The 24,046-nt window shown below is 45.9% G+C and overlaps 1 protein-coding gene across 3 annotated transcripts; it reads left to right on the top strand.

Moving 5' to 3' along the window:
• Positions 1-22,714, top strand: CSNK2A1 (casein kinase 2 alpha 1). Of its 3 annotated transcripts, XM_071447107.1 has the most exons (14): positions 1-133; positions 11,856-12,049; positions 13,070-13,181; positions 14,078-14,179; positions 14,595-14,645; positions 15,324-15,383; positions 16,011-16,094; positions 16,493-16,603; positions 17,415-17,516; positions 18,418-18,518; positions 19,229-19,377; positions 20,644-20,730; positions 21,374-21,526; positions 22,375-22,714. In XM_071447107.1, exons 2-13 carry the CDS (start codon positions 11,949-11,951, stop codon positions 21,487-21,489), a joined length of 1,176 nt encoding a protein of 391 aa, XP_071303208.1. In that variant the 5' UTR covers positions 1-133; positions 11,856-11,948; the 3' UTR covers positions 21,490-21,526; positions 22,375-22,714. The 3 variants fall into 3 exon arrangements, with proteins under 3 accessions (XP_071303208.1, XP_071303206.1, XP_071303207.1); XM_071447105.1 differs by having other exon boundaries at positions 21,374-22,714; XM_071447106.1 differs by lacking the exon at positions 1-133 and adding an exon at positions 9,435-9,539 and having other exon boundaries at positions 21,374-22,714.
• The last annotated feature ends 1,332 nt before the right edge of the window (positions 22,715-24,046 follow it).

Raw genomic sequence — 24,046 nt, 5'->3', positions numbered from 1 at the left:
GGCGCGTGGCGGGGCCCGCGCGATTTCCGTTTCCGGCGCGCCTCGCTCTGGTCCCTGCGGCGGCGGCCGAGCCTTGTGCCTCCGCCATATTGTCTGTGTGCGGCGGCGGCGGCGGCGGTAGCGGCCGCGCCAGGTACCGGCGGCTCCGGCGCCCAAGCGGGGTCCCGCGGCGGCGGCGGGCGGAGCGGGCGGCGGGGGGGAGGCGCCGCTGCGCCTCCTGAGCTCCTCCGCCCCCCCGCCGCGGGCGCGGTGTGGGCCGGGGGGCCGCGGCTGCCCCTTAGGAGAGTGGGGCCGCGGCGGCGCTGAGGGGGAGCGGGCAGAGCGGGCGGGTCCGGTGCGGCGGAAAGGGCACGGCCCACCGCCCTCTGCCCTCGGAGGGGCTCCGAGTCCCCGGGGGGAGCGGGCAGGGGCTGTGGAGGGGCCGCCCCGCTGCCCCCAGCCCGGTGCGGGGCCGCCCTCGGCCGCGCAGGAAGGGCAGAGCCCCGCGGAACGGGAGCCGTCCCCTCCCCCAGCTCTCCCAGCTCGCACCTTCGGGCCGTGTAGGTGTTATTTACTTAAATTGCTCGATTTTGCCTCTTCCCCGCCCTGCCCGGAGAAGCGGGGAGATGCGGAGGGGCATGGAAAGGCCTGTTAGTGCTCGCTGCCACCCCCGGCTGCGCAGGGACTCCGTTCTGGGCCTTTCTGGGTGGAGGGGAAGGTCGTTCTCACGGTTTTCCACACCAGTCTGTGGAAGCAGTGGTGGTCAGTCTTGCCCTCGCTGTAATTTAGTTAATTGTGCCTTGGGACCGAGAGCAGCGTGTCTGTTGGTAAAATGTGGTTTGTAAGAGAGGGGTAAGATAAGATTATGGAACCCCATGTGTGTCAGATCACTTAATTTTTTTTCTTACTGAGGTTTTTGGGTAAAACCAATAAAGTTTGGATTGTGAATATTCAAGCAAAGTGGAGGGGCAGGCTCTGATCTGTGGTCTCTGGTGATCGGTTGCAGGCCCTGGGGGGGTGACATGGAGCTGTGTGCAGGTGGTTTAGGTTGGATATTAGGAAAAGGTTTTTCACCCAGAGGATGGATGGAGACTGAAACAGGCTCCCCAGGGCAGTGGTAATGGCCCCAAGCCTGACAGAGTTCAAGGAGCACTTGGACATGATTCTCAGGCACAGGGTGGGATTGCTGGGGTGTCTGTGCAGGGCCAGGAGTTGGCCTCGATGTTCTTTGTGGGTCAGTTCCAGCCCTGGTACCCCTGAGAGGGGTCTCATGATTTGGGATTTGTGTTGCTCAAACCTGACCCTGGGCTGGGGCCTTGGGTAGCTGCTCTTGCACTGACCCTGGTGCCAGGCTTTGAGACTGGCCACATGTCCCTGGAGAGAGAGGGCTGTGCCATGTGCTCACCTGGCTCCTCATGGGGGCTCGATCCCGGATGCACTCCACAAATGGGTTGGGAAGAGCCCCTGCCAGATGGGACTGGGCACAGTGGCAGCTGTTCAGAGGAGAGCAAGTGGACACCCAGCACTTCTGCTTGGGGCTTGGAGTGATTTCTTTGTTCTTTGAACACACTCTCTTTTCTGAAACAGAATTGCTCAAATTATTCAGACTCTGAGTTGGGGCTTGTGCCATCCTGCCAGCCAGCCTGGGTGTTGGATGTGAATCCAGGGTGGATTCTGGGTGCATCATCAGCTGGGGCAGAGGAGTCGCTCATCATGTGGTTGCTGGTTTGGTGTGATGTAGAAAAGGGCAAAGTTTCTGCTAGGAGATGAGAGAGTGAGCTTGGGGAGACTCAAGGCAAGATTTGGGGAAAGTGTGAAGCTTTGTCAGTTCCTTAATTATCCCTAAAACTGGGATTAGGGTAATGTTCCATTTCCTAGAGCACAGGCACTGTGTCTGTAACTGGAGGATGGAAATTGGGATTGGGATGTCTGGTCCCAGGTGCAGGGCAGGCTCTGCACTCAGCCTGTGCCTTGTGGCTGCAATCCCTGTTCTCTTTGGATGACTCCAGACAGGGAAGGTAAATTGTAATTGTAAAGGGCCAGACATTGTACAATTGTAGTTGTAGAGGGCCAGACCTTTCCCTGAGCATGAAGAATGTCCATCTTTGGTGGTAGGCAGTGATCTTTTCCTTTCATCTTGCCAATGGGGAGAAGTCTCCATTATTTCAGCTTTCTCTAGTGATTTATGTCAATACCTGGTAACATAATTTCTGTGGTTAGTGAAATTTGCTGTCTTGTTCCCAGTGTGTGTGGTGGCAGAGTTGGGTGTGCATGTCCTGCACTCAGAGCACAGAGCTTGGCCAGTCAGCTGCTGCCTACAGCAGGGTTAAGGAAGGGAGCACAGTCTTGGCTTTGGCTGCAGCAAAGAAGCAAAAACTCATGCAGCTGAAGACCTGGGTGGTGTGCCTGGGTGAGGGGATGAGGCACGGAGCATGGGCAGATGTGGTGAGAGGGAGATGTTGGAGGAGAAAGCAGACACTTCCAAGTGGGAGGGTCAGAACAGGTTTTCTTTGTTTGGCAGGGTTCTTGGGTTCATAGATGGAGGGAAAGTGAGGCTTGTTGGATGTTGGGAATATGGCTCTTTGGAAAAGTGATGCTAAAATTGGCAGTAGGTTCTAGCAAACGTGGAGGAAATTGGATCATGGGATGTTGCATGACATTAAGGTTGCTGAGGTTTGTGCAGGGGCAGTTAATGGTACTTGTTTGCTTGAAAAAAGCTGGTGAGATGTGAGAATGAAGATGCAAACCTGGGATTAGGAATTGACTTGGTAAAATGCCATTTCCTGACAGTGAGACATGGGAATATTTAGAGTTTGATATTTGGGGCATTTTCAAGTAATGCAGATTAGGTTCATCAGCATGAAATGTGTTGGAAGTAGGAATCTCGGGGTTTAAAGGATGTTGAAAGGTGGTTATAGATTTGTGGAGTTGTAGAGAAAGAAACTTTTTGCTCTGATGAAAGGGACATGGTACCCAGCTTTTCCCAATTTTATTAAATGGTGGGTGTCCTTACACTTCCATTTCAGTTCTTCTCCATTTTCTCCTTACAGAACTAATTTTCTCTTTGTCTTTCCTCATGTCCTCTGAGGAATAAGGGAAAGGAAGACAGGAGAAGCAAATGGGTGACATTGTGGTGGTGTGATTAATTTAGTGTCACATTTCTGAAGAGGCAGGGATTTATTTCTGGGTTACCAGACCTGTCACCTCCACCGTTCCTCCATTATGGAATTGCTTACATTAAGATATCTGTTTTAGAACTCTTTGCATGAGATTGTTGCTATCTTAGATCTTATTGTCCCATAAGGGTCTTGAGAGGGGAAAAAAACCCCAAGATTTTAAGATCAGGAAACACTGCCTTGACTTAGTCTGGCTACAAACATTTGTTGCAAGACAGCTCTTGAATAATTTTTCTAAGCTTGGATATCTCCTTCCAGGGGCTTCCAAGAGCTGACTTCCCTGGAATTTACAGAATGTAATTGGAGAAAGGGAGTTCTCCTTTGAACCTGAAAAAAGTGCTTGGAAGAGGAGGCTGCAGCTTTTTGAGCTGGTGTTAGTGCTGTTGCTGAATGTAGAGTTTTTCCAAGCTGGTTTTTGGTCCCTTTTTCCATCAAGGTGCCAAACTTACATATTGGTGGGGAAGATTGATGAGAAGTGGGATTGTTGATGTGCTCATGGGATCAGTGGTTCATGGATGTTTTCTGGTTAGAAGTCCAGTAGAGAAGCAGCAACATGAGTCTGGCCCAAGTCTCATCTGCTCCTGTTTTAACACTGTTCTGGACAAATGGTTTTATTACCATTTATTACCATTTCATGCTACTGCTTTGGGAAGCTGAAAAGCAGAAGGGAAGGTTGGAGTTCTTTGTGGACTTGGTACCACCACCGACTCACATTTGGAAGGTTACAACTTCAATAATTTTAATTTTCCACAGAGTTGAGTTCTGAGATTTAGGTTATGTCCTCCTTACTGAGTTCTATTTTTTAATTAATATTACCGTTTACAGAGAGGTGGTTTCTAAAGCAGGCTGTCCAGCTCCTGCCTATGTAATGGCTGCATCATATTGTGGCAGTTTATTTCGTGTGAGTGGTGAATAAATTTTGTGCTAGATGGAAAACAACTTTGAGTCAAGGCAGGAGTTTGGCTGCAGTGTTAGTCTGAAGTGGATAGTCTGAAGTGTTAACAGCAGACCTAGAAAATTGAAGTTACTCACTCTGTTTTTGCAGAGAAGTAGGCTCTGCCCTTGCACCTTCTGGAACAACCAAAGGCTAAATTAGTCCTCTTTTAATTAAGCCAAGTTCAGGGAGAATCCAGCGTGCTAATACAGCATTACGTGCCAGAACTTGCTTTCTCTGGGTGGGAAAGGTCCTCCTGTGGTGGGAAGAAGTGGCCCCAAATCCTCTTGTGTGTCCAGGGAGCTGAAAAGGTGCCTCTCCCTGTTGTTACCAAAGCCTTTGGAGAAGGCATTTTCTCAGAGCATATTTGCACATGTGCGTGTGAGTTGTCAGAAAGTCTTTATTTTTAGTGTTCAGAAAATGGATGAGCGTGGACGCGCACAACAAATTAATTTCCAGTCTAGAAAAGCAAGAGCTCCTGCAGTGTTCCTTCTCTTGCAGCCTTTTTCACAGGTTTCTCTATCTGTTACCAATGTGCTGTTGAATTCCAGCCTTTCTTCCACTCTTGGTTGTACTCCAGAAGGAAAAAGAGGGCTTTTTCCTCACTCTGCAGCATCTAGATTAATTTCAACTGAGCTTACAAATTAAGTTACAAGTTCTGGCACAATGGCTTTACTGGGGGCTTGTAAGGTGTGAAGGAGAGTGCTGATTGCTGGAGTTTAATAGCTGGGGTTTTTTTTCCATTTGATTCTTGGAATGGTGGTAGCTAGTTTCATCTTGTGTTAATAATGATAAATTTTTAGAGAGTTATGTCAGAGCTTCACTTGCTGGCAGGGGTTTGCACCGAGTGCCTCTTGCTGAGCCTGCTCGATGCTGGCTGAGGGTTGGAGATGGTTTGTAGTGCATTGCCTGCTCCATGGAACAGCTGATCACAGGGATTTCCTGAAGAAATAGTTACAGGCAGTGTCCTCTGGTTTATCCTTTGGCTCTGTTAATTGTTCCTGCCTCTAGGAGTTGCATGATCAGATCAATTAAAACTCTGTAACTTTTACAGATGGTTGGTACAGGTCAGTTTTCTGAGTTCTGCCTAAATCCCTCTCTGTACATGACCCATAGGAGCCAAATCAGCTGAATGATTGTCCTGGCAGTACTATGTGCCTACTAATTAATGAGGAAAACAACTGTGTCACTTAGCAGCAATTAGGGAGGTAGAACTTTCCAGAGGATGCTGCCAGTGGAACCTGATGTCAGCCCATAGTGCTGCTGAAACATTCCCCTTTGTGAGCCTCCAGGAAGAGTTCCCTGGTGTTGCTGGGGTCCCAGAAACTGTAGTTTTGGTAACTGGAATCCTGTCCAAAGCTCCAGCAGTAGGAGATTGTTTTGTTACTGCTCTTGGAAGAAAAAGGAACTGCTTCCTGTTGAAATATTGCTTTGGCTTTAGGGCAGACCTGGAGGGATATTCCTCCAAAGAAAATCCCCCTGCCTTTCCTGCACTCCCTGCTCAGCCTGAACTGTCAGTTTGGGGAAGAGGTGCAAGCAGAAGAGTTTTGTCGTTGGTTTCTGTTTGGTGTGTGTGTGCAGACAAGTTGGTTTGGCAGTGCCTGGTTATGTTGCAGCCATTTTTATCGGGCTGTGTCAGGAGTCCTTGGCACTGGCAGTGAGGATATCCTCAGGGTTTATGGGTGCTGGGAGCGGTGGCAGAAGCTGCAGGCATGGGAAAGAGGCAGAGCCTGCACTCAGCTGCAGGGGCTTGGGTGTCTTGCTGATGTTGCTGCCCTCTGTGGCTACATGGCCTCATCCAAGGTCAGCTTTGGGGTCTTTGTGTTTTGGGGTCTTTCCCTTTGCTCCATGTGCTGTTGACTAACTTAGCTCTGAAAATAATAGTGTTCATGATCTTGGGGAATTGTCTGCATAGAATGCCTGTCACTGCTGCTGGAGGTGATCCCAGTGTTCTGCCCCAGTCCATGTGCTGTTGCCAGTACTGATATTTGGCAAAGGACAGGTGCCCAACCAGGCTGAGATGCTGGAGACCCATAGAGGGTTTGTGTGAGCTCTGCTAAAATTCAGCTGTTAGAGATCTGAATGAAAAGGAAGACAAAGCATGACAGACCTTCTGCCAGGAGAGTGTGTGGCACCAGAGCCACTGCCAGGGCACCCTGGAGGGTGACAGACATGTTACACGCTGCTTCCCGAGGTGGGAAAGTGGGACAGTGAAGTTTGCCCCAAGACTGTGAAGAGTATCATAAAACATGGAGTTACAGTAAAACCATTCCTGTGGCTTCCATATAGATTGTGATCCTCATTACAGAGGATGAATTCTTCATTGGCAGGAATCGTGAGGAATTCAGAGAGGAATCAGTGGAGCTGATGTAGGAAGAGCCAATCTAAATTTAGGATGTTTCTAATGCAAAATTACTCCAAGATGTTTCTTCCAGTATAACTAAACCTGTCAACTGCCTTCCTTGCAGACTGGCCATGTCTTGTTTTGAATTAATTACAACAGTTCATGTTTCTTTTTTAAGGGAATGTTGAGGTCATTACGTTACCATTTGTTATTTCTCTACAGTCGGACACAACCAGCTATTTAAAAGAAATCTGGAAAATAATTTTAGTGGAAAATGCAGTTAAATCAGACTGTGCTGTTCCAAAACAATACCCAGAAACAAAACAGAAAAAAGTTTGATTTCGAACCTAAGCTTTTTTTTTAAACTCAAATTTTAAAATCTGCTTTTCTGTCGATGTTGTCCCTTTAGTAGGAAAATGATCTTCAGGAAAGGATATAAAATGTCAATTTTGTTAATCCAGGCTTGTTTCTATTTTAGCTGTAAAATCATAGAAAAATATAGGTTGCAAGGGACTTCTGGAGGTCATTTGTTCCGTACTTGTATTGCTGAAGTTTCAGCATCATGAGAACATAGAAATCAGGTTTCTTTTGTGAGATAGAGCATATTTTTTAATGGAGTTGATTACTATTATTTCTTTTAAAAGTAAGCTGAATGTTGATTGATGTTGACTGCCAACAGGCAGTACTGTAATATTTAGGCATGTCTTGATTTTTTAATTTCAGTGTTTTTCCAGTATTAGATATTCTCCAAACTCTGAAGGAGCAAGTGCGCTTCCCTGGGAGGATTACAGGGCTGTGTGAAGGAAATCATCAACAATTTTATCTGATAATTGTAATTCTTGCTTACCCTACCAAATCACATTTTACACTCATGATTTCAGAGGCTGGGTTTAAGCTTTCTGCTGTGAAAGGTAACATCTTGCTTGCAGTTGTAGATAAAAGAAGGGGAATAACCTTTCGATTCCAGACTCTGTGCTGTAATTCTGCTCTTCTCCACTGACAGAGCTTTTCTTCTCTCACAACAAACCCGCTGCTGTCTCAGCCTGTTTACAGTCTTAGGCTGGCACAATCACCACTGTAATGAGCTTACGTGGGGAAAGTAGAAGTGAGAGGAAAGTCTCTAGACCTGTTTGGCCAATCTGTCCACTTTGCTTTCTCCTCGAGAGGAAGGTGAGCTTCTCTGGAATTCATAAAGCTACAGAAATGTTTTCTTGGCTCTTTGAGTTCAGCTTGCTGCAGTTCAGGGCCTGTTTTGCTCCTTTGGGACTGCTGTGGGCTCACTGAAGCAGAGTTCAGGTGGGTCATTGGGAATAACCAGGTTTATGTGATGTTGAACAAGATTTTCTGGGCTCACTCCACTCTCTCTGGATGAACTTGGATCTTCCTGGCAATAGAGTGTTCACACTGAGGGCAAGGCATGCTGTTAACAGCAATCCACAGGGAAGCCAGTGTCAAGCAGTGTTTGTGTTCTTGGGTACATTATTTATACTCCAAACCTTATCCACAAAGGTCATCACTCGGATAGCACTTGTGAATTCCTTGGGACACCAGTCTTCTGGGAAGCTCTTGGCTTTCAGCTCACTGGGAGCCTGTATAAGTGCTGCATCATACTGGGACAACTTCATAGGTTTTAAATTCTGAATGAGTAATTGCTTGAGAGAAGTTCCATGCCAAGAACATTTCCATTTAAAAGGAGAAAAAAAATCATTCCGGTATCTCAGTTATTCTGGGGGAAAAAAAAAAGGCAAATTTTACTAGGGGCAAAGTAGGTGTGTTTCTCAGAAACTAATCTGCATGGATTTCTTAACTGTGTTTTGTTGCTACTTGCTCTAAGTGCATGCATCTGGAAGGACAGAGGGTGTAGGAAATTCCTGTACTAATTGGAGTAGGTGCTGGAAGTATGGATCCTTCACAAAATATCAAATTCCCTATAGGGATGCCTTTAGAATTAGAGCGCATTGTAAGGATGATAACATCCCTTTTTAAAAATGAGGGGATTTGTAACTGGTTTAGATTGAAATGTTTTAAAAATCAGAGTCGAAGAGAACACTGAGAGGCTTTTTACCGTTTTATTGAACTTTAGACACAAAATATCTAAGCTTGCCAAGCTGTTCAGACAACAGGCTACTGTTAGAAGAATTCCATCTTTTAAGAACTGATCTTTTTTAATTAGTAGGCCTTCCAATTAAAAAATCCCTATATGGTGGCAGCACAATTATTTGTCTCTGGGCTGGGGCTCTGGATACTCTCCTGGAGTCTGTCAGCAGGACAGGAGCTGTGTTTGGCTCTGTTCTTGTCTGGGATGAGCAGGGCTCCTCTTGATAAGTCTGCTGCGTAAGAAATCAGCTAATTATCAGTTTGTTAATACTCCAACGGCATTTTTGAGGACAGGCCTGTGTGGGAGAAGCCAACAGTGAAACTTTGGCGTGGTGTTCCTTTGCTGTAGCTGTCATGTGAGCCCTTTTGGGTGCTATCTGTCCAAGGGGTGTCACCACAGGGGCTGATTGAGGAGCCCTGCTCTGTGTCCTTGCACACGCAGGCCTTGGCAGTGAACAGCATGGCAGGCTGTGGCTGGGAGCTTTGTCTTCCTCTCTTTGTGACCTCTGGTACATTGCCTAAAAGCTCGTGGTTGTTTCCTAGTTAAAGACTTCTCTACCAGAGAAATTAAAATTTTAATGTTGTTTCTGGAGATGCATAAGGCTACACTGGACCCTGATCTCACCACATCTACTTTGATTAGGTGATGTTGAACAGACTCTCCCAATATAAATTTTTCTATCATCCTGTCATCAATGCAGGAATTAATAAATGAGAAAATTTGTTTGGATTCTGCAGAAATAGAACTTATCCTTTATAACAAGCTCAGGGCACTTCTCTAGGTGCAATCGCTGCTCATGCTGTAGATTTTTCTGCTTTAAAACTGCAGGCTCAACTGATGCTTGCATGTCAACACCTGTCCCCATTATCTGTCCTTATTTGTGTCATTCCCTTCTGCCAAGGAGCTTGGATCCAGTGCAAAATAATCCCCCTCCAGGGGCACTGAAGGCAAAAATCTATACAAATTCCTTGGCAGTTTTGAGCAGAGAGTGAGCAGCTTTCAGGCAGGGTAAGTTTGTGTATGTCTGTAAGTCTGTTTGCTTTAAAATTTAGTTATCTGTGCAGATTCTCTCCCCTTCCTGTGTAAAGAATAGTAGACAATAATACCTACCCTCGTAAATAGACATTGTGTGCCATTCTTAGAAGCTGCAGTTGATGATTTCCTGAAAAAGCCTTTCTCTGAACAGCCTGTTACAATGTGCTGCTTGAGCTAGGCTAGAGCTACGTGACAAAAAATAGCCACTGTGAAATTTGATCTATCTTTAGATAATGTGATTGATTTTTCTTTTTTTTTTTGTGCTGAAACTGATCTTGCTAAGTTGGGTGAGGGGAGCAGTCACGTGTGCTTTATTTATACTGGATTGTGCTTAAAAATTAAAATTGCTAAGTCATCTAAGACATGTATAAATTCAGTTAATTCCTTCACAAGGAGTATTGGGCAGAGGAAATGGGCCAGTGCATCTCCTGCCAGAAGGACAGGGAGTGAGAAGAAACACAAACATAGTGATTGAACTTTGAAATCTAATAAATTTCACTCTACTAAACTGTTCTAGTAAACTTGCATGCTCTAGTAATGCCTGGGGACATCTAATTTCTAAGTGTCTGAGTCATGCCACATAAATGCTTTGAGGTCTTAGATGATTGCTGCCTCATCTTCTGAAATTGTATTTTGTGAGAGGACTAGCATTTTATCTAGGAATAGACTTATTATATTTTGAGGAATGCTACATATTCTTCCATTAGCTGGACACGCAGCTGAAGTGCCTCATCCTTCTTTTATGGGGCTAAGGCCTCAGTCACTTTTCCATATTGGATTTTGGGATAGTGCTGTGTCCCTGTTTACCCTTTGGACTGGATTACTGCAACCCTGTCTACCTGAAGCTGCCACCAACACCATTTGTGTGTCAGTAGGTCAAAAAATATCCCAGTGCTGAGCCCTGTCCCACCCAAGGAGGCTTTGTCCATGTCAGAGAGCCCTTGCATGCTCTTCTGCCTCTGGAAGCAGGACCAGCTGCTGGTCAGGTTGTGTGACACAGTGAAGGACATCAGACTTGTGTCCCCCAGGTCCTCCACCACCTTCACAGCCAGTGGGTCTTGCTGGGTCCTCACAGGAGCTGAAGTGCTGCAGACCTCAAATAAACAACAGGACTCTGCCTGTAGAGCAGGATTTTGCTTCTAGAGTTTTCTTCTCTTGTGACGTGCCCTAGTAGCTTAAGCCAAGTGCTCCAAGCAGATTTCTTGGTCTTTCTCATTAATGTGTGATTAATGGGGCTGTTACTTCCTTCTGCAGGCTGGCAGTTGCCCATTTTCTCTGAAGGGATAAGATTGGCACAGCAAATAAGTGTATTAGTTTAGATAACAGTGTTGCCCACTGTTTGAGCACATACCCAGGGCTGGATGGCCCTGCCACGTGCTGCTACACACCAAACAATGCTGTTCCCTGCTCCAATACAGCTCCCTTGCTTGTAAGTTATTTCAAAAGCTGACAAGGGGATTCTTGTATTTAAACATTTTCCCCTTGTGAAAGATTTGAGAATGTAAAGGCACCACATTTATCTTGGGTAGGACAATATTGATACAGAACTGTAGTGAGTTACTGCTGTCCTAAATATTCAGATCTGGATGATAAAGTATTCAGACATATAGGATAAAGATACAGTGTTTGTCACTGATATACAACTTTACAAAGGAACTTTCTTTTGAGTGGTTTTGACCAGTCTCAATACTGATAAAACTTATCAGAAGCTTTGCAAAAATTGCCTTGGAAGGAGGAAGGATTGAAGGTACTTTGGGCAACCAGAATGCAAAGGAACATCTTCAGACCCTCACAGCAGTGCATTTCTTTCATGTTTGAATAAAGCATCATAATCCAACACAGATGCTGCTGTCTTTTGGACAGTCAGATTTAATGCTTTGACTGTAGGAAGTTGTGACTAAAGCTGGTTTCCATCCCAGCAGAATTGATTTTGTTACATTGGACGGCCCAAGACTTGTGATGGGGTGAGACTGCAGCCTGTAGCTGTTGGTTTCAGTCTGGAGTCGAAAGGAGGGGATCTGTCTGCAGATAGAGAGCACATGGCATTCTTTCCTTTGGAAAGTTACCTCCACAACCAGCAGCTGGAAACAAGGTGCTGAAAATTACCAGGTCAGCACATTGGTTTGCTAGGGGCCAGTCCTGTGTGAAGGAGAGCAGACGAATGGCTTTCAAGAAATCCCAGGCCTGTGGCTGGGCAGGCTCCGGCCTTTGCAGCAGCTTTTAATGATTAACTTAAATACTTTTGAAGTACCTTGAGAATTTAACCTGTGGTTGATGTTCTGTCTGCAGGTGGAGGAATCTGAGGCCTTTCTCCTCTGTCAGCACTGCAGAGCAGGTCGCCTCTGATTTCACATCTCGCTTCCGCCTGCCAAGCTGTCTGATATGTCGGGACCCGTGCCGAGCAGGGCCAGAGTTTACACGGATGTGAACACACACAGACCCCGGGAGTACTGGGACTATGAGTCTCACGTGGTTGAGTGGGGGTAAGTCTGGGCTGCCTCTGCATGTCCCTACACCAGGAGCAGTCCCTGTGGAGCCTGCCTAGTGGTATTTGGGGAGTTCAGGCAACTGTGCTGCATGAGGCTTTTTCACGCTTCTTGGCAGATGGCAAGGGAAAGGATCACAACTTCTCTTAAGAAAAATATTTCTTATCAAACTTTTAAATTCCCAGTTGTGGGAGAACATTTATAGCAGCTTCCTTAAAAGTTTGAAGAAGTTTTGCCAGGTAGTAGAGAAACATCCCCTTTCAGAGGGAAGAAAATCTATTTCTGAAACAATCCAAACAGTCCTTGAGTGCAGGGCTGAAAAGAAATGAAAAGACTTTCAAACTGAAGTTGCTGCTGACTTGGATAAGTGAAGAAACTCCACAGACTTAAATAGGTACATGCTATTTTATGACTTGTTGCTCAGCTCTCTGCAAGTGCCTGGGAAAGACATGGCTGCCTCTCTTTGAAGGAAAGAGGTGTCTAAATTGAGCTCATGACTAAAGTGTCCCAGAATCAGACAGCAGTGGAGGCAGCTTCATAGCTCTGCGTTCCTGCTGGGATGTGGAGGGCCCAGACAGAGTTCTGCCCTCAGCTGTGCAGTTCCCAGTTTCTGGAATGTACACATTGGTCTGAGCATAAGTGCTGCTTTGTGCCCAGACTGTTTTTAAACAACCTTGCACTTAGATTTTTCCTCCTACTGGCTTTGTTGAATTTTACCAGCATTATACAAGGAAAAACGGAGCTTCCAAATATAGAGAGAAAGGATAGTTCAAGTTTGCTAATGCTGAAATACATAGTTGGGCTTTCAATCCATACTTTTGGATTGAATCTGTCTTTGGCAAATAGAAGTTCCCTGTTTCTCTCGTAGTTCTTAAATCATCCAGTTCAGGAGAGGTAAGGCACTAGTTGATCCCCTTTGTCTGTGAAGTTAGGCAGTGATTGAGTGTTAAGGAGCAGTTTATAAATGATGATGGAAATGACTGAGCCCTTTGGAACTCTAACCTTTTCTCTTCGCAGAAATCAAGATGACTACCAGCTAGTTCGAAAATTAGGCCGAGGCAAATACAGTGAAGTATTTGAAGCCATCAACATTACAAATAATGAAAAAGTAGTTGTTAAAATTCTCAAGGTGAGCTGGGGATTGGGCAAAAGATAAAATCTGTCTTGAGGTGATCAGGAGGCCAGAAAGGGCTTTTTGATGTTCTAAAACTGAAATCCTTAAAGCCTGGCTTTGGAATGTCACTCAATGAAACAGGCCATGGGTTTGAGCCTCCTGATATAAGCCCTGCAGTTAAGTCAGATCTCTGCCTGTAAGGAATTAGGCTCTGTCTTAAAGAAGCCCTGATGTGCAACACCTTTTTACTTGGAACTAAACGTTTCAGCAGCTGACTACTACTAAAATTCTCAGCTTCTCTAAGTGCTGGTGTCCTGGCAGGCTGTCACGGCCTTGACCTTCATTTAGTGACCCTCCAATAGCCCATAGGCTTCTCATAGTTAAACATTTGCCACATGCCAGTTAAGAAGTCTTGGAGTATCACAGAACTGTTTGGGTTGGAAAATCACTCAAAGATCATCAAGTCCAGCCAACACCCCAGCATTCATGTCCCCAGGTGCCACATCTTCTAAATCTATTCAAGGATGGTGTCCTCACCACTGGAGCAGCCTGTTCCAGGTATTGACAACCCTTTCTATGAAGAAATTTTTTCCTGGCATTACTTGAGGCCATTTCCTCTTGGTCTATCAGATTATGTTCAGAGAGTTGTTGTTTTTTTTTTTTTTAAATGCCATCTTCCAGCCTCTCCTTCACTTGGAGTTATTGTCTGTAGCTGTCAGGATTGTGTGGTTAGAAAGGAGACAGCAGATATTTGAGCCTTTACTGGTGTGATGCATACTCAGGTTAAATTGCAAATGTTTCAATATATTCTGCTGATCTGCAGTCACCTGGGTGTTGTCATCTGGCTGTTGAGCTATTAGCCTCACTTTACTGCAGGGCTTTATCTTACACTTTGGGTTTTTATTCTTCAGCCTGTTAAAAAGAAGAAAATCAAGCGTGAAATCAAGATCTTAGAGAACTTGCGAGGCGGTCCCAATATAATCACTCTTGCAGATATAGTAAAAGATCCTGTGGTGAGTAAGGGAGACTCGGGGGTACACTGGGGTTATGGGGGAAGTTGCTCTGTTTGATTTCAGCTCTGACCTGGCTTTTTGTTTTCCCCTGCTCTTAAATCCTGCTTTTGAATTGACTGATCAGATCAGCTCTTAATCTGATAAACTTCTTTTAGAGGGCCCTTCCCCCACAGGTCCCTGCAGCCCCTCACTCTGTGAGGAAGAGATACCAGCGAGCTGAGACAAGTTAATTCGCTCTGCAAACAGTGCTGCTGGAGGCTGTGGGCTTAGGCTCTGCTCTGTCTGTCTGAGGGGAATCATAAATATGTCCAAGGCAGAGGGATTTTGTGTAGTTTTTGTAGAAAAAAAAGATGCAATTCATTATCCTAAGTGGAAACATAACTTAACATGGCTGAATACTTTTTTTCTCTTTCAGTCTCGAACACCCGCTCTGGTTTTTGAACACGTAAACAACACAGACTTTAAGGTACAGTGTGAGATGTGACTTCTCTCGTTTTTTGGTGTTTGAAAACCACTCATACTTTCTGGGGAAGGGCAAGTACATAGGATGGGCATTTCCTTCCAGCACAGGAAATGCTTTTAAAGGTAAATGCATTTGGGACAGAACTTTGTAATTAGCCCATCAGTACCATTTTGCCACAAAAGTTACAAGATGAGAATGCAGGTTCCAAGAGGTATTTAACCTTGGGAGCAAGTGAATCTGTTACCTTGTGGCCCATCAGTGCCTGTGGTTTTGAGGCATTTGGCATTTATGTATACAACTATTTATTGGAACCTATTTAAATGTGGACGGCTGTTTCTGTGGCCTTCCATACTCCTGGGAATGGGGATTTAAATGTTTCATTGTCCCTTCATACTGACCTGCCTCAGAAGAAGAAAAGCTGTGCAGTGCCATCCATCGTGCTTGTGCTGGGTGGGTACAACCAGAGCGAGATAGTGACAGGGCCAGGATGTGCTGTCTGAGCAGAGCTGGAAGTAAACTATGTATGGGATTTGCAAAGGGAGAGGAACAGAGTCAGGTGTGGGATCAGAGTAACTTGAGAAACTTGGTTTATACCTTCAGATGGGTTTGGAGAATGCCAGCAGCCCAGAACAGGGGTTTTTTCGATGTTGAACACTGACATGATGTGTTTGTGTCCCACAGCAATTATACCAGACATTAACAGATTATGATATTCGATTCTACATGTATGAGATTTTGAAGGTAAGTTGATGTTTCGCTGTTTTGTTGGTTTCTTTCTAGTATTTACTCTCAGCTAATCCTGTAGAGATGGTTCTCATGTCACTGGTGATAGTGACATCATATCACTAAGGGAAGGAGAGTCCATGGAAAAATTGGGCAGAAAAATATCAAGTCAGTATCTGTTTTTCAGCATTTTGTTATATTGAGATACCTTAAAATTCTAAATCAGGAGTACATGTAGCCTCTGAAAAAAGAAACCTGTGAGCTGTTACTGGCTGGGTTTGTGCTCAGATATAATGTGAGTCAAATGTTTTCATCCATTCTTCTGAACTAAATAATTTCTCCTTAGGAGTCTGGAGAAAGGGGGCTTGTGTGATCATTAGTGCCTAGTAACTATGCTCTTAGAGACTCTGAAATTCCAATTTTTATGAGGAAGCACATGAAGTAAACTAAAGACACTTGTGCTGCTGGGACCTCCCTTTGGGAGGGGGCTCTAGAAGCATTTTCTGTGATCAGTGAGTCTAGTCCAGGATCTAACATTGGACAGTCCTGTCATCTAGTTAGATTTGATGTGTGTGGAAATACTTTTGAATATGGTTAACTTGACACATTCTTGTGACTCCAGCATCTGTTTCCTTTCACCTGCAGGCTCTAGATTACTGCCATAGCATGGGAATCATGCACAGAGATGTCAAACCTCACAATGTCATGATTGACCATGAGCACAGAAAGGTAGTGTGGGCTGGCTGGGGGGCAGGGCAGGGTCCTGCTTTTCTTTTGGCAAACTGGGATCCCTTTTGGGTACTCCTGTGTAGTGGTACTAGCAGACCTCTTTGAGGAAGACTCTGCTCTAATGGTGTGGACAAATGTAAAATGAGAATATTGTGCTGCTTTCTGAGGCTTTACCTGGTCACATGTAACCCTCAGGCAGGGTTGTAAGGAGAGGTGTTTTATTTAGTCTGCTTGGTGATATGGGTTTGGGGAGAATATGTAACCAGACACTCTGATCAAATTAATTGAAAATGGAAGACTTATAAATTAACTTCATACTAAGTTCAGCAGTGTCATTCAGCCAGTGGTAAGCTGGAGCATCCCTTGAGCCTTTTTTCTTTGTTTTCTACCATTTTTAGCTTAGACTAATAGACTGGGGTTTGGCTGAATTCTATCACCCTGGCCAGGAGTACAATGTCAGAGTGGCTTCCAGATATTTCAAAGGACCTGAACTTCTTGTAGATTATCAGGTAAGAGTTACTAGGACTTCTTACTGACTTTGATATGGAAAGTCAGTGCCATTTCAAGGTAATAAACCCAAAATTCAGATGTCTACAGAGCTGAAGCTAAAGACAGTCTGTTCCAAAATGTATGGCAGAAAGCAGTGGCCATAAAGCCACTGAATGAAAGAAATGAGTAGTCTCAGGACCTGAGGAAGAGCTGCAGAACTATCATTATGGATCTTGGAATACAAATGTTGAATATTTTTTTAGCAAGGCTGTGTTTGCAGTAAGGTACAGGAATGAAACAAAGCCCCTGTGGGAACAGCAAGTACTGCATGAACTTCTAAATTAAGCTATAAAAGCATGCCCTTATCTGATGGCAGTTTGCATTATGGAAATCACAGTGTTCCTGGTGACTTTCAGACCATGCTGGTTCTGGAAAAAAAACACATCCTCACCTGTCCATGGACCCTGGGGAGTCCACACCTTTTGTTGTTTGTTCCAATGCTTCCTTTCCCAACACACATTTGTCAGTGGTTTATAACATTGGAGTCTGCAGTGAAAATAGAAGAAAGCTCTGATTTTTAATATCCTGGCAGACAGGGATGGAATTAGGATACCTGCTGTCCTGCTAATTGCTGTATCCCAGTTTGAGTAACTGGAACACTGAGCTGAGCAGTGGTTTAGGGATGAAGATACATGAAGATAGTTCAGTTTGTTTCCAGCATGACATGGCTGTGTTCATATCACCTTGGCGGGGTGGGGGAACCCTGTTAGTTTTGGAGGTCTGTTCTGCTTAATTCATTAGAAATTGAATTGTCCTTCTGGTTTTGTACAGATGTATGATTACAGTCTGGATATGTGGAGCTTGGGTTGCATGTTGGCTAGTATGATATTCCGAAAGGAGCCATTTTTCCATGGCCATGACAACTATGATCAGGTGAGAGCTGGTCATGTACAATGTCTGTTCTTTTAGCACCATGAAGATTTCCTGCTTAGGCTTCTATCGAGTCATCCTGAGAATTTTTAAGCCTTTCTCTAATGGCTTCTTAGCTCAGTTTGAAGCCACATTCCTTTTCTCAAGCGTGCAAGATTATGTAACCAATTAAATAGAAATGGATTTATAGAGCTTTGTACTTAGGAGCTCCTCAGTAGGTGTCTGAGAAAAGCTGTAGAAATAGTTATATTAAGGCTGGTGTGTTCTAGTACATAGTTTGACTATTCCTGAGGTTATGTTATGTGGAAAGCCCCTGCCACTACTCACTCTCCCCCCACTCTATATAGAAACTTGGTAGAATTTGGTACAGCTTTATACAGATTCTGAAATCTTTGATGTGTTGCCTTTGGGCCAAAATTTTTATTTTTAAACTTTTATCACATGCTCAGCATGTGACTGCCATGCAAATATTCTGGAACAGGGACCTTCTATTCTCAAACCTTTATTCTGGAGCTCTCTGGGGTGGTGCTTCACCTTTCACATGCAAGATCCAGAGTTTCTTTTTTTACCAGTTACTCTTGCCTTCCCCTCTGTTGGTTCTGAATATTTTCGTGCTACTAAGGAAGATAGTGTTGCAAGGTCTCAGGTTTTAGAGATTTTAGGGTCTGTGGCTCCCTCCTGGCTGCCTTGGGGTACTGAGCTCCAGCTGTGAGTGGAGGCATGTTCCTGATGCCTGGGACTGTGTGGCTGGGGAAGCCAGAGCCACAGGCTGACCCTGTGGCCTCTGATTCATACTGCTGGGATCAGGTTCCAGCTCCCATGGGATTGTGCTGCTATATCTTCATGCAGGCTCTGGTATTATCATACCTTCACAGCAGTGACTTGTTTTTGTGTTTGTTCCCAGCTGGTGAGGATAGCCAAGGTTCTGGGGACAGAAGATCTGTATGACTACATTGACAAATACAACATTGAGCTGGATCCACGTTTCAATGACATTTTGGGCAGGTGAGCCAAGGTCTGGAGTCTCTTTGGTAGATCCAGACAGTTACAGCTTTGTCAACAGACCTTGAAATGAACAAAAATTTGTGGGAGAAATCAGAGCCAGGATTCTGGAGAACTGACACATTGTGCCTTTGGTCCCTTTTGCCAGTGCTTTCCATAGTCCTTTATATGGAAATGGACCTGAGGAAAGATTTTTAAATGTCATTCAGGCAATAAAGGAGCTACTGGAGCAGAAAGCATGAAGGGCAAATGCTCTCTTCAGTCTGGAGGGGAAAAAACAAAATGATGTTTCTCAGCATTAGAGTGCAGAAAGTCAGGTGCTGCTAAAGATGGAATTTATATTTTTTTTTTCTCCTCATAGTAGGACTAAAATTTAAGGAACTCATGTTGGGTGCAGAAGAGATGACAGAACCTGCAATTCTAGGCCTGTAATCCATTCTGAGCATTAGTCCTGATGCTGTCTGGGGTCATGGCAGGGCCATGCAGGGGCTGAGGTGGCCGAGGTGGCTGTGCTGGGGCTGTGACTGCTGTGCCACCGCGTGGAGACACAGTGACACTGCTTCATCTTCTGGAATGTCTCAGTCCCGTGGCTGCTGCACGGAGCAGTGGCCTCCCTCAGGGCTGGACATCTGTCACAGCTCTTGCTCCTTAAGAAAATGAGTTTTGGCATCACTGTCCCCTGGCTGGCCTGATTTGGGTCTGTTTTCCTGCAGACACTCCCGTAAGCGATGGGAGCGCTTTGTCCACAGTGAGAACCAACACCTGGTGAGTCCAGAAGCTCTGGATTTCTTAGACAAGCTGCTGCGATATGATCACCAGTCACGACTCACAGCAAGAGAAGCCATGGAACACCCCTACTTCTGTAAGTATCAGCTGCTGTCCTGAGAGTTCTCCCTCTGGGAAATCTCTGTTCCCATGCCTTGTGCAGATGGGAGCTGAGAATGGCAACAATGATAAGCCTGGTCTGCAAATATTTGTGCTGGAGCTGAGGCTGCTAGTCTCTGTGTGCCACCTCCACCAGCCAAGGAATCAGTGTTGGGTGCCTGTGTCAGGCCCATGAATCAGCAAGTAATATCAAGGAAAGTCAGCTAACTCATGTGATTTGGGGTTGCTTTCTGCAAGTGTGCATGGATTCCTCTGTTTGAATAAACCCAGAGAATTCTGGTTTGTTGATAAACAGGTGTTTTAACTCCTTCTGTTGCTAAATTGCTTAGCTACTGCTATATTCAGGTCTTAATTTTGCAAGCAAAAATGTTACTTTCACTAGTAAATGCTTTTAAGTGGTTGCTGTTTTTCACAGATATTGATATCTAGGGGTTTGAAGCAGCTGCAACAAGGCAGAATGTCAATATTTGCTCGAGTAGTTTGGTTTTGGGGTTTTTTTAGCTGCTGCTGAAGGGACTCGTGTAATTAACAGACTGTTGATCTGTGTTACACCTGTTGGAAAAATCCCAGGGAAATGTTTTTCAAGTATGAGCATTTGAGAAGCCAATAGCTTGGAATGTGAGAGCTGGACAAACAGTTCATTAACTTGTGTTCACAAAAAGATAGACATAGTGCTGAGCTCAGCAAAGTTTGGAATTCCCTTGTCTGACACAGAAGGCCTGGGAGGCAGGAAGGAGTTGCCCCTGTTCAGATGAGAGCCTTATTTACATGCAGCTGAAAATCAAGAGTTAGTAAGTTGTGATCATCTCATGGGTGACAGGTTCTAGTGACACACCTGACAGCTCACAGAGATGTAAGATGTATGCAGGGACATGACACATGATTGTAATCAATGATAATCTTTCTGCTTGCTGCACCTGTATTCTGGGTTTGGCTTTCTGCAATTACACAGTTGCTTAGCACAGAAAGATCAACTTTGCCATAATAACCTTTGTCTTTTCCTGTCAGATAGTCCTGCTGAACCCCAAATCACATCATTTAGCTGATTTTCCCTGATATCACATGACCTTGGTACCTTCTTGAGTGGCATTGGTGGAAATGTCTGTATTTCAATAGATGGTGGTTGATGTTGTTTGGCACAGGCAGAGTGCCAGGAGTGGCTGAGCACAGAGGCCACAGGCAGTCTGTGTGCCTCAGCAGCTCTCTGGCAACACAGCACTTACTGGTAGTGTGCTCTTCCTAGACCCCATTGTGAAAGACCAGGCTCGGATGGGCTCGTCCACCATGGCGGGTGGCAGCACTCCTGTCAGCAGTGCGAGCATGATGTCAGGTCAGTTCTGCCAACTCTCTTGGTGCTTGGGCTGCTGAAGCATTTCCATATGTGGGTTGGGTGGGAGGACTCGGGAGGGAGAGTTCAGCAGGCAGGGAGGGCGGTGTTGGGTCATCTCCCAGAACTGGGGACAAGGGCAAGAAGAGCTGCAAAGTGGGTGGGAGAGTCTGATAAGTAAGGCCTTGGGCAGCCTGACCTGTTTTTCTGGTTTCATTTTAAGAAGCTCTTTGCAGTTGATTTTCTGGCAGCAGCTTGAAGGACAGTCCACTGGCACAGGCTGCCTAGAGAAGCTGTGGCTGTCAGATCCCTGGAATTGTTTAAGGGCCAGGTTGAACAGGATTTGGGGCAACCTGGTCTAGTGGAAGGTGGCTGGGGGGTTGGAGAAGAGGAGCTTTAGGGTTCCTTCCAATCCAAACCATTCTGTGATCCTGCCACATCTCTGCCCATCAGTTACACTGAGGGGTGTGCAAATCTGTGCCCTTCCCAGAGCTGCAGAGAATAGTGACAGATCTTTTCTCTCTTTAATTATTTTGGCAGCTCTGAAAACGTAACTGACCCACAAAGCTCCCGCTTGGCTTCAGAAGCTGTCCTGGATGGCAGTGTGCTGTTTTCACTCTAATTCCTGCTTACCTCTCTCTTCCAGGGATTTCTTCAGTGCCAACACCTTCACCCCTTGGACCTCTAGCAGGCTCCCCCGTCATCTCTGCCACCACCACCCTGGGGATGCCGGTTCCAGCTGCTGCGGGCGCCCAGCAGTAGTGACGGGCTCTGTCTCCTGCTGCCTGAGCTGAGTCAGGTGGGGAAGAGGTTTCCCCCTCCACCTCTCCTCAGGACGCAGCTCGTGCCTGGCAGGGGAAGGGAGGGGATGAACGCTTTGGAGACACCGTGTCTGAACTGTTGCTTGTGGATTTATAGTAGTTCAGTCATTATATACAAAATTATTATAGGCTGATTTTTCTTTTTTTACTTGAACTTTTCGTAACTCAGGGGATTCCCTGAAAATACCTACAAATGGAATACTTCTTGGACAGTTTTTCTTTCCCCCCCCCCCACCCCTCCCAAAAAAAAAAAAAACAAACACACCAACAAAACAACTCTTCATGTAATAACAAAGATGAATCAACAGCATTTCCAAGCTCTTGCATCCTGCTGGAAATCTCTTCTCTTCATGTTCCCACCATTATTCCTCCACAAGCCTTGGGGGATTGTGCTGTTCTCCAGAGACTACCAAACCAAGTCTTCATGAGGCAGGGGAGGGGATTCTTAAAGTACCACTTACTTGAACCCCAAGTCCTGCATATGTCCCAGCCAGGGTACACTGAGGAGACAATTCCAGTAGGGAGAGGTGGGATAAGCTTAAAAGGAGTAAGTGCAGATAGCATCCAAACCCCTAATTGGATTGGATAATGTCTCCTTAGGAGTCAACCAGAATGCTAACTCACCCCTTGCATGTAATTTTAGTCTTAAAAATGAAGTTACTGATCCAGTTGGAGTCCTTGGCACCTCCTGAGACAGGTGCTCCTGTAGAGTAAGCCCTGCTCTCGTCAGCCCCTTTCTCGTGGAGGGTTCTTCCAGCCATTGCTTGGCTTGGATCTCTGGAATTAATTTGTTATTGGGTATATTGTTTTTAAATTGTTTCTATAGGTTTCGAGCTGGTGGCTACTTAAAGCTGGAAAAATCAGACTGCGCCAAGTCCGATCCCACATCTTCACCCACCATCCCCTCCCTCACGTGCCATGTGGTGAGAATACCAGTTACCTCACAGTCTTGTAAATATGCACTGAGAGGAAGGAGCCAGGAGACGTTAACTTAAACTGAAATGGTAGATCAGTAATTGTGGACAAATATTATCATTGACAACTGAAAAGCACCCTTGTTACAGCCCTGCTACCCCTTGCTGTGTATATATACTTTGTCCTTCATATGTGAAAGATCCAGTGTTGGAATTCTTTGGTGTAAATAAACATTTGGTTTTATTTATCGAGGTTAGATTTAAGTTCCCTGTGTAGAGGCCTCCCTGGGGTGGTCATACACTGACACAGGAGTGGTGACAGCCACATGTGCCCTGGGCAGGCCATGTCCCTGTCACACCCATGGGGAGCAGTGCAGAGAAGCCTTACACAGATGTCACAAAGCCAAAGTATCTCCTGGGAGAAGGATCTTTTGCCATAACAAAAAAAACCTCCTCTTCTGTCTCAGCCGTGATGGTGGGGAATTGAGATGATGAACCAATTATTAGTTGTTTGCCTGTTGCAACTCACTGGATTTCTGTGACTTGTTTTCAGTCACCTAATGCTAGGCTGGCTCAGCTGGTGTGGCTGCAGGCACAATGGCACCTGTCCCTTTCAGTGACCTGTCATCCCAAAGCCATTGCAGCAGTTGTTCCCGTGGACATTGAGTGATCTTCGCGTTCCTCAGTGGGTGCTGACGCCTTGGCCTGCAGCTCCTGCCTGTCCCAGGCACCCATCCCTCGTCTGTTCTGTGGAGAGGATGGACATGTGCTTCCACATTGCTTAGTTAATTTTAGGATGGGGCATGTGGGCTGGATTAAACTGATTTATGGGACATGGAACACTGCCCCTTTCTGTGAGGATTGCCAGCAGGGAGATGAAGTTTTTTACATACACCAGGATAGCTTTCTCCTCCATGCCTTCATCCAGTGGAAATCCATTGTACTTAATCTTTTATATCCTAAAGTGATGTGAAAGTTGGACTGTGTTGACTGTTACCTCAATGTGCTGTACCGTAAAAGCACCCAGTATGACAAAATACAGCTTGTTTGCACTGGTTCTGAGCTATGCAGGACATTCTACCCAGTTCTTTTGTTATTCCAAGCGAGGGAGGTTTGCATAAGGATAAGAATGGAAGAGGAAGCTGGGAGTGGTGGATGGCCCCAGTGCCTGTCAGCCCCTGCAAGGACCCCTGTGCATGGAAGGAGCTTTGTGGCCTTGACAAGCCCTCACAGCAGTGCCGGGCACTCGCTCTCCCACTGCGCTGTCTGCAAGCACTGACGGGGGCGTTCGGAGGGTTTTCGGGGTTTTTTTGCGTGGTGGCAGCAGCCCCTGTGTGCAGCACCATTGTGGGTGCGCTACCCGCCCCCGGCAGCGCTGGGAATGACCTGTCCGGCGGCCATCGGGGAGGGTTCGGGGTTGGTTTTTGTTGTTTTTGAGCAGCCCCTGAGGCGCTCTCGGGCCGGACGCAGCCAGGCCGCGCACCCCCCTTCACGCATGCGCGGCTGCCTCCGCCGGTGTGACCCGCCTAGCGGCGCCGCGCCTGCGCACTGCGGCGCCGTGACGTCCCGCCCGCGCGCCGGCGG

This window comes from Agelaius tricolor, unplaced genomic scaffold (assembly GCF_023055355.1).
Source record: "Agelaius tricolor isolate 1412-34295 unplaced genomic scaffold, bAgeTri1.0.p SCAF_23, whole genome shotgun sequence".
Lineage (NCBI taxonomy): Eukaryota > Metazoa > Chordata > Aves > Passeriformes > Icteridae > Agelaius > Agelaius tricolor.
Note: the sequence above shows the minus strand (reverse complement) of the source record. Positions and strands in the feature narration are given on the sequence as shown.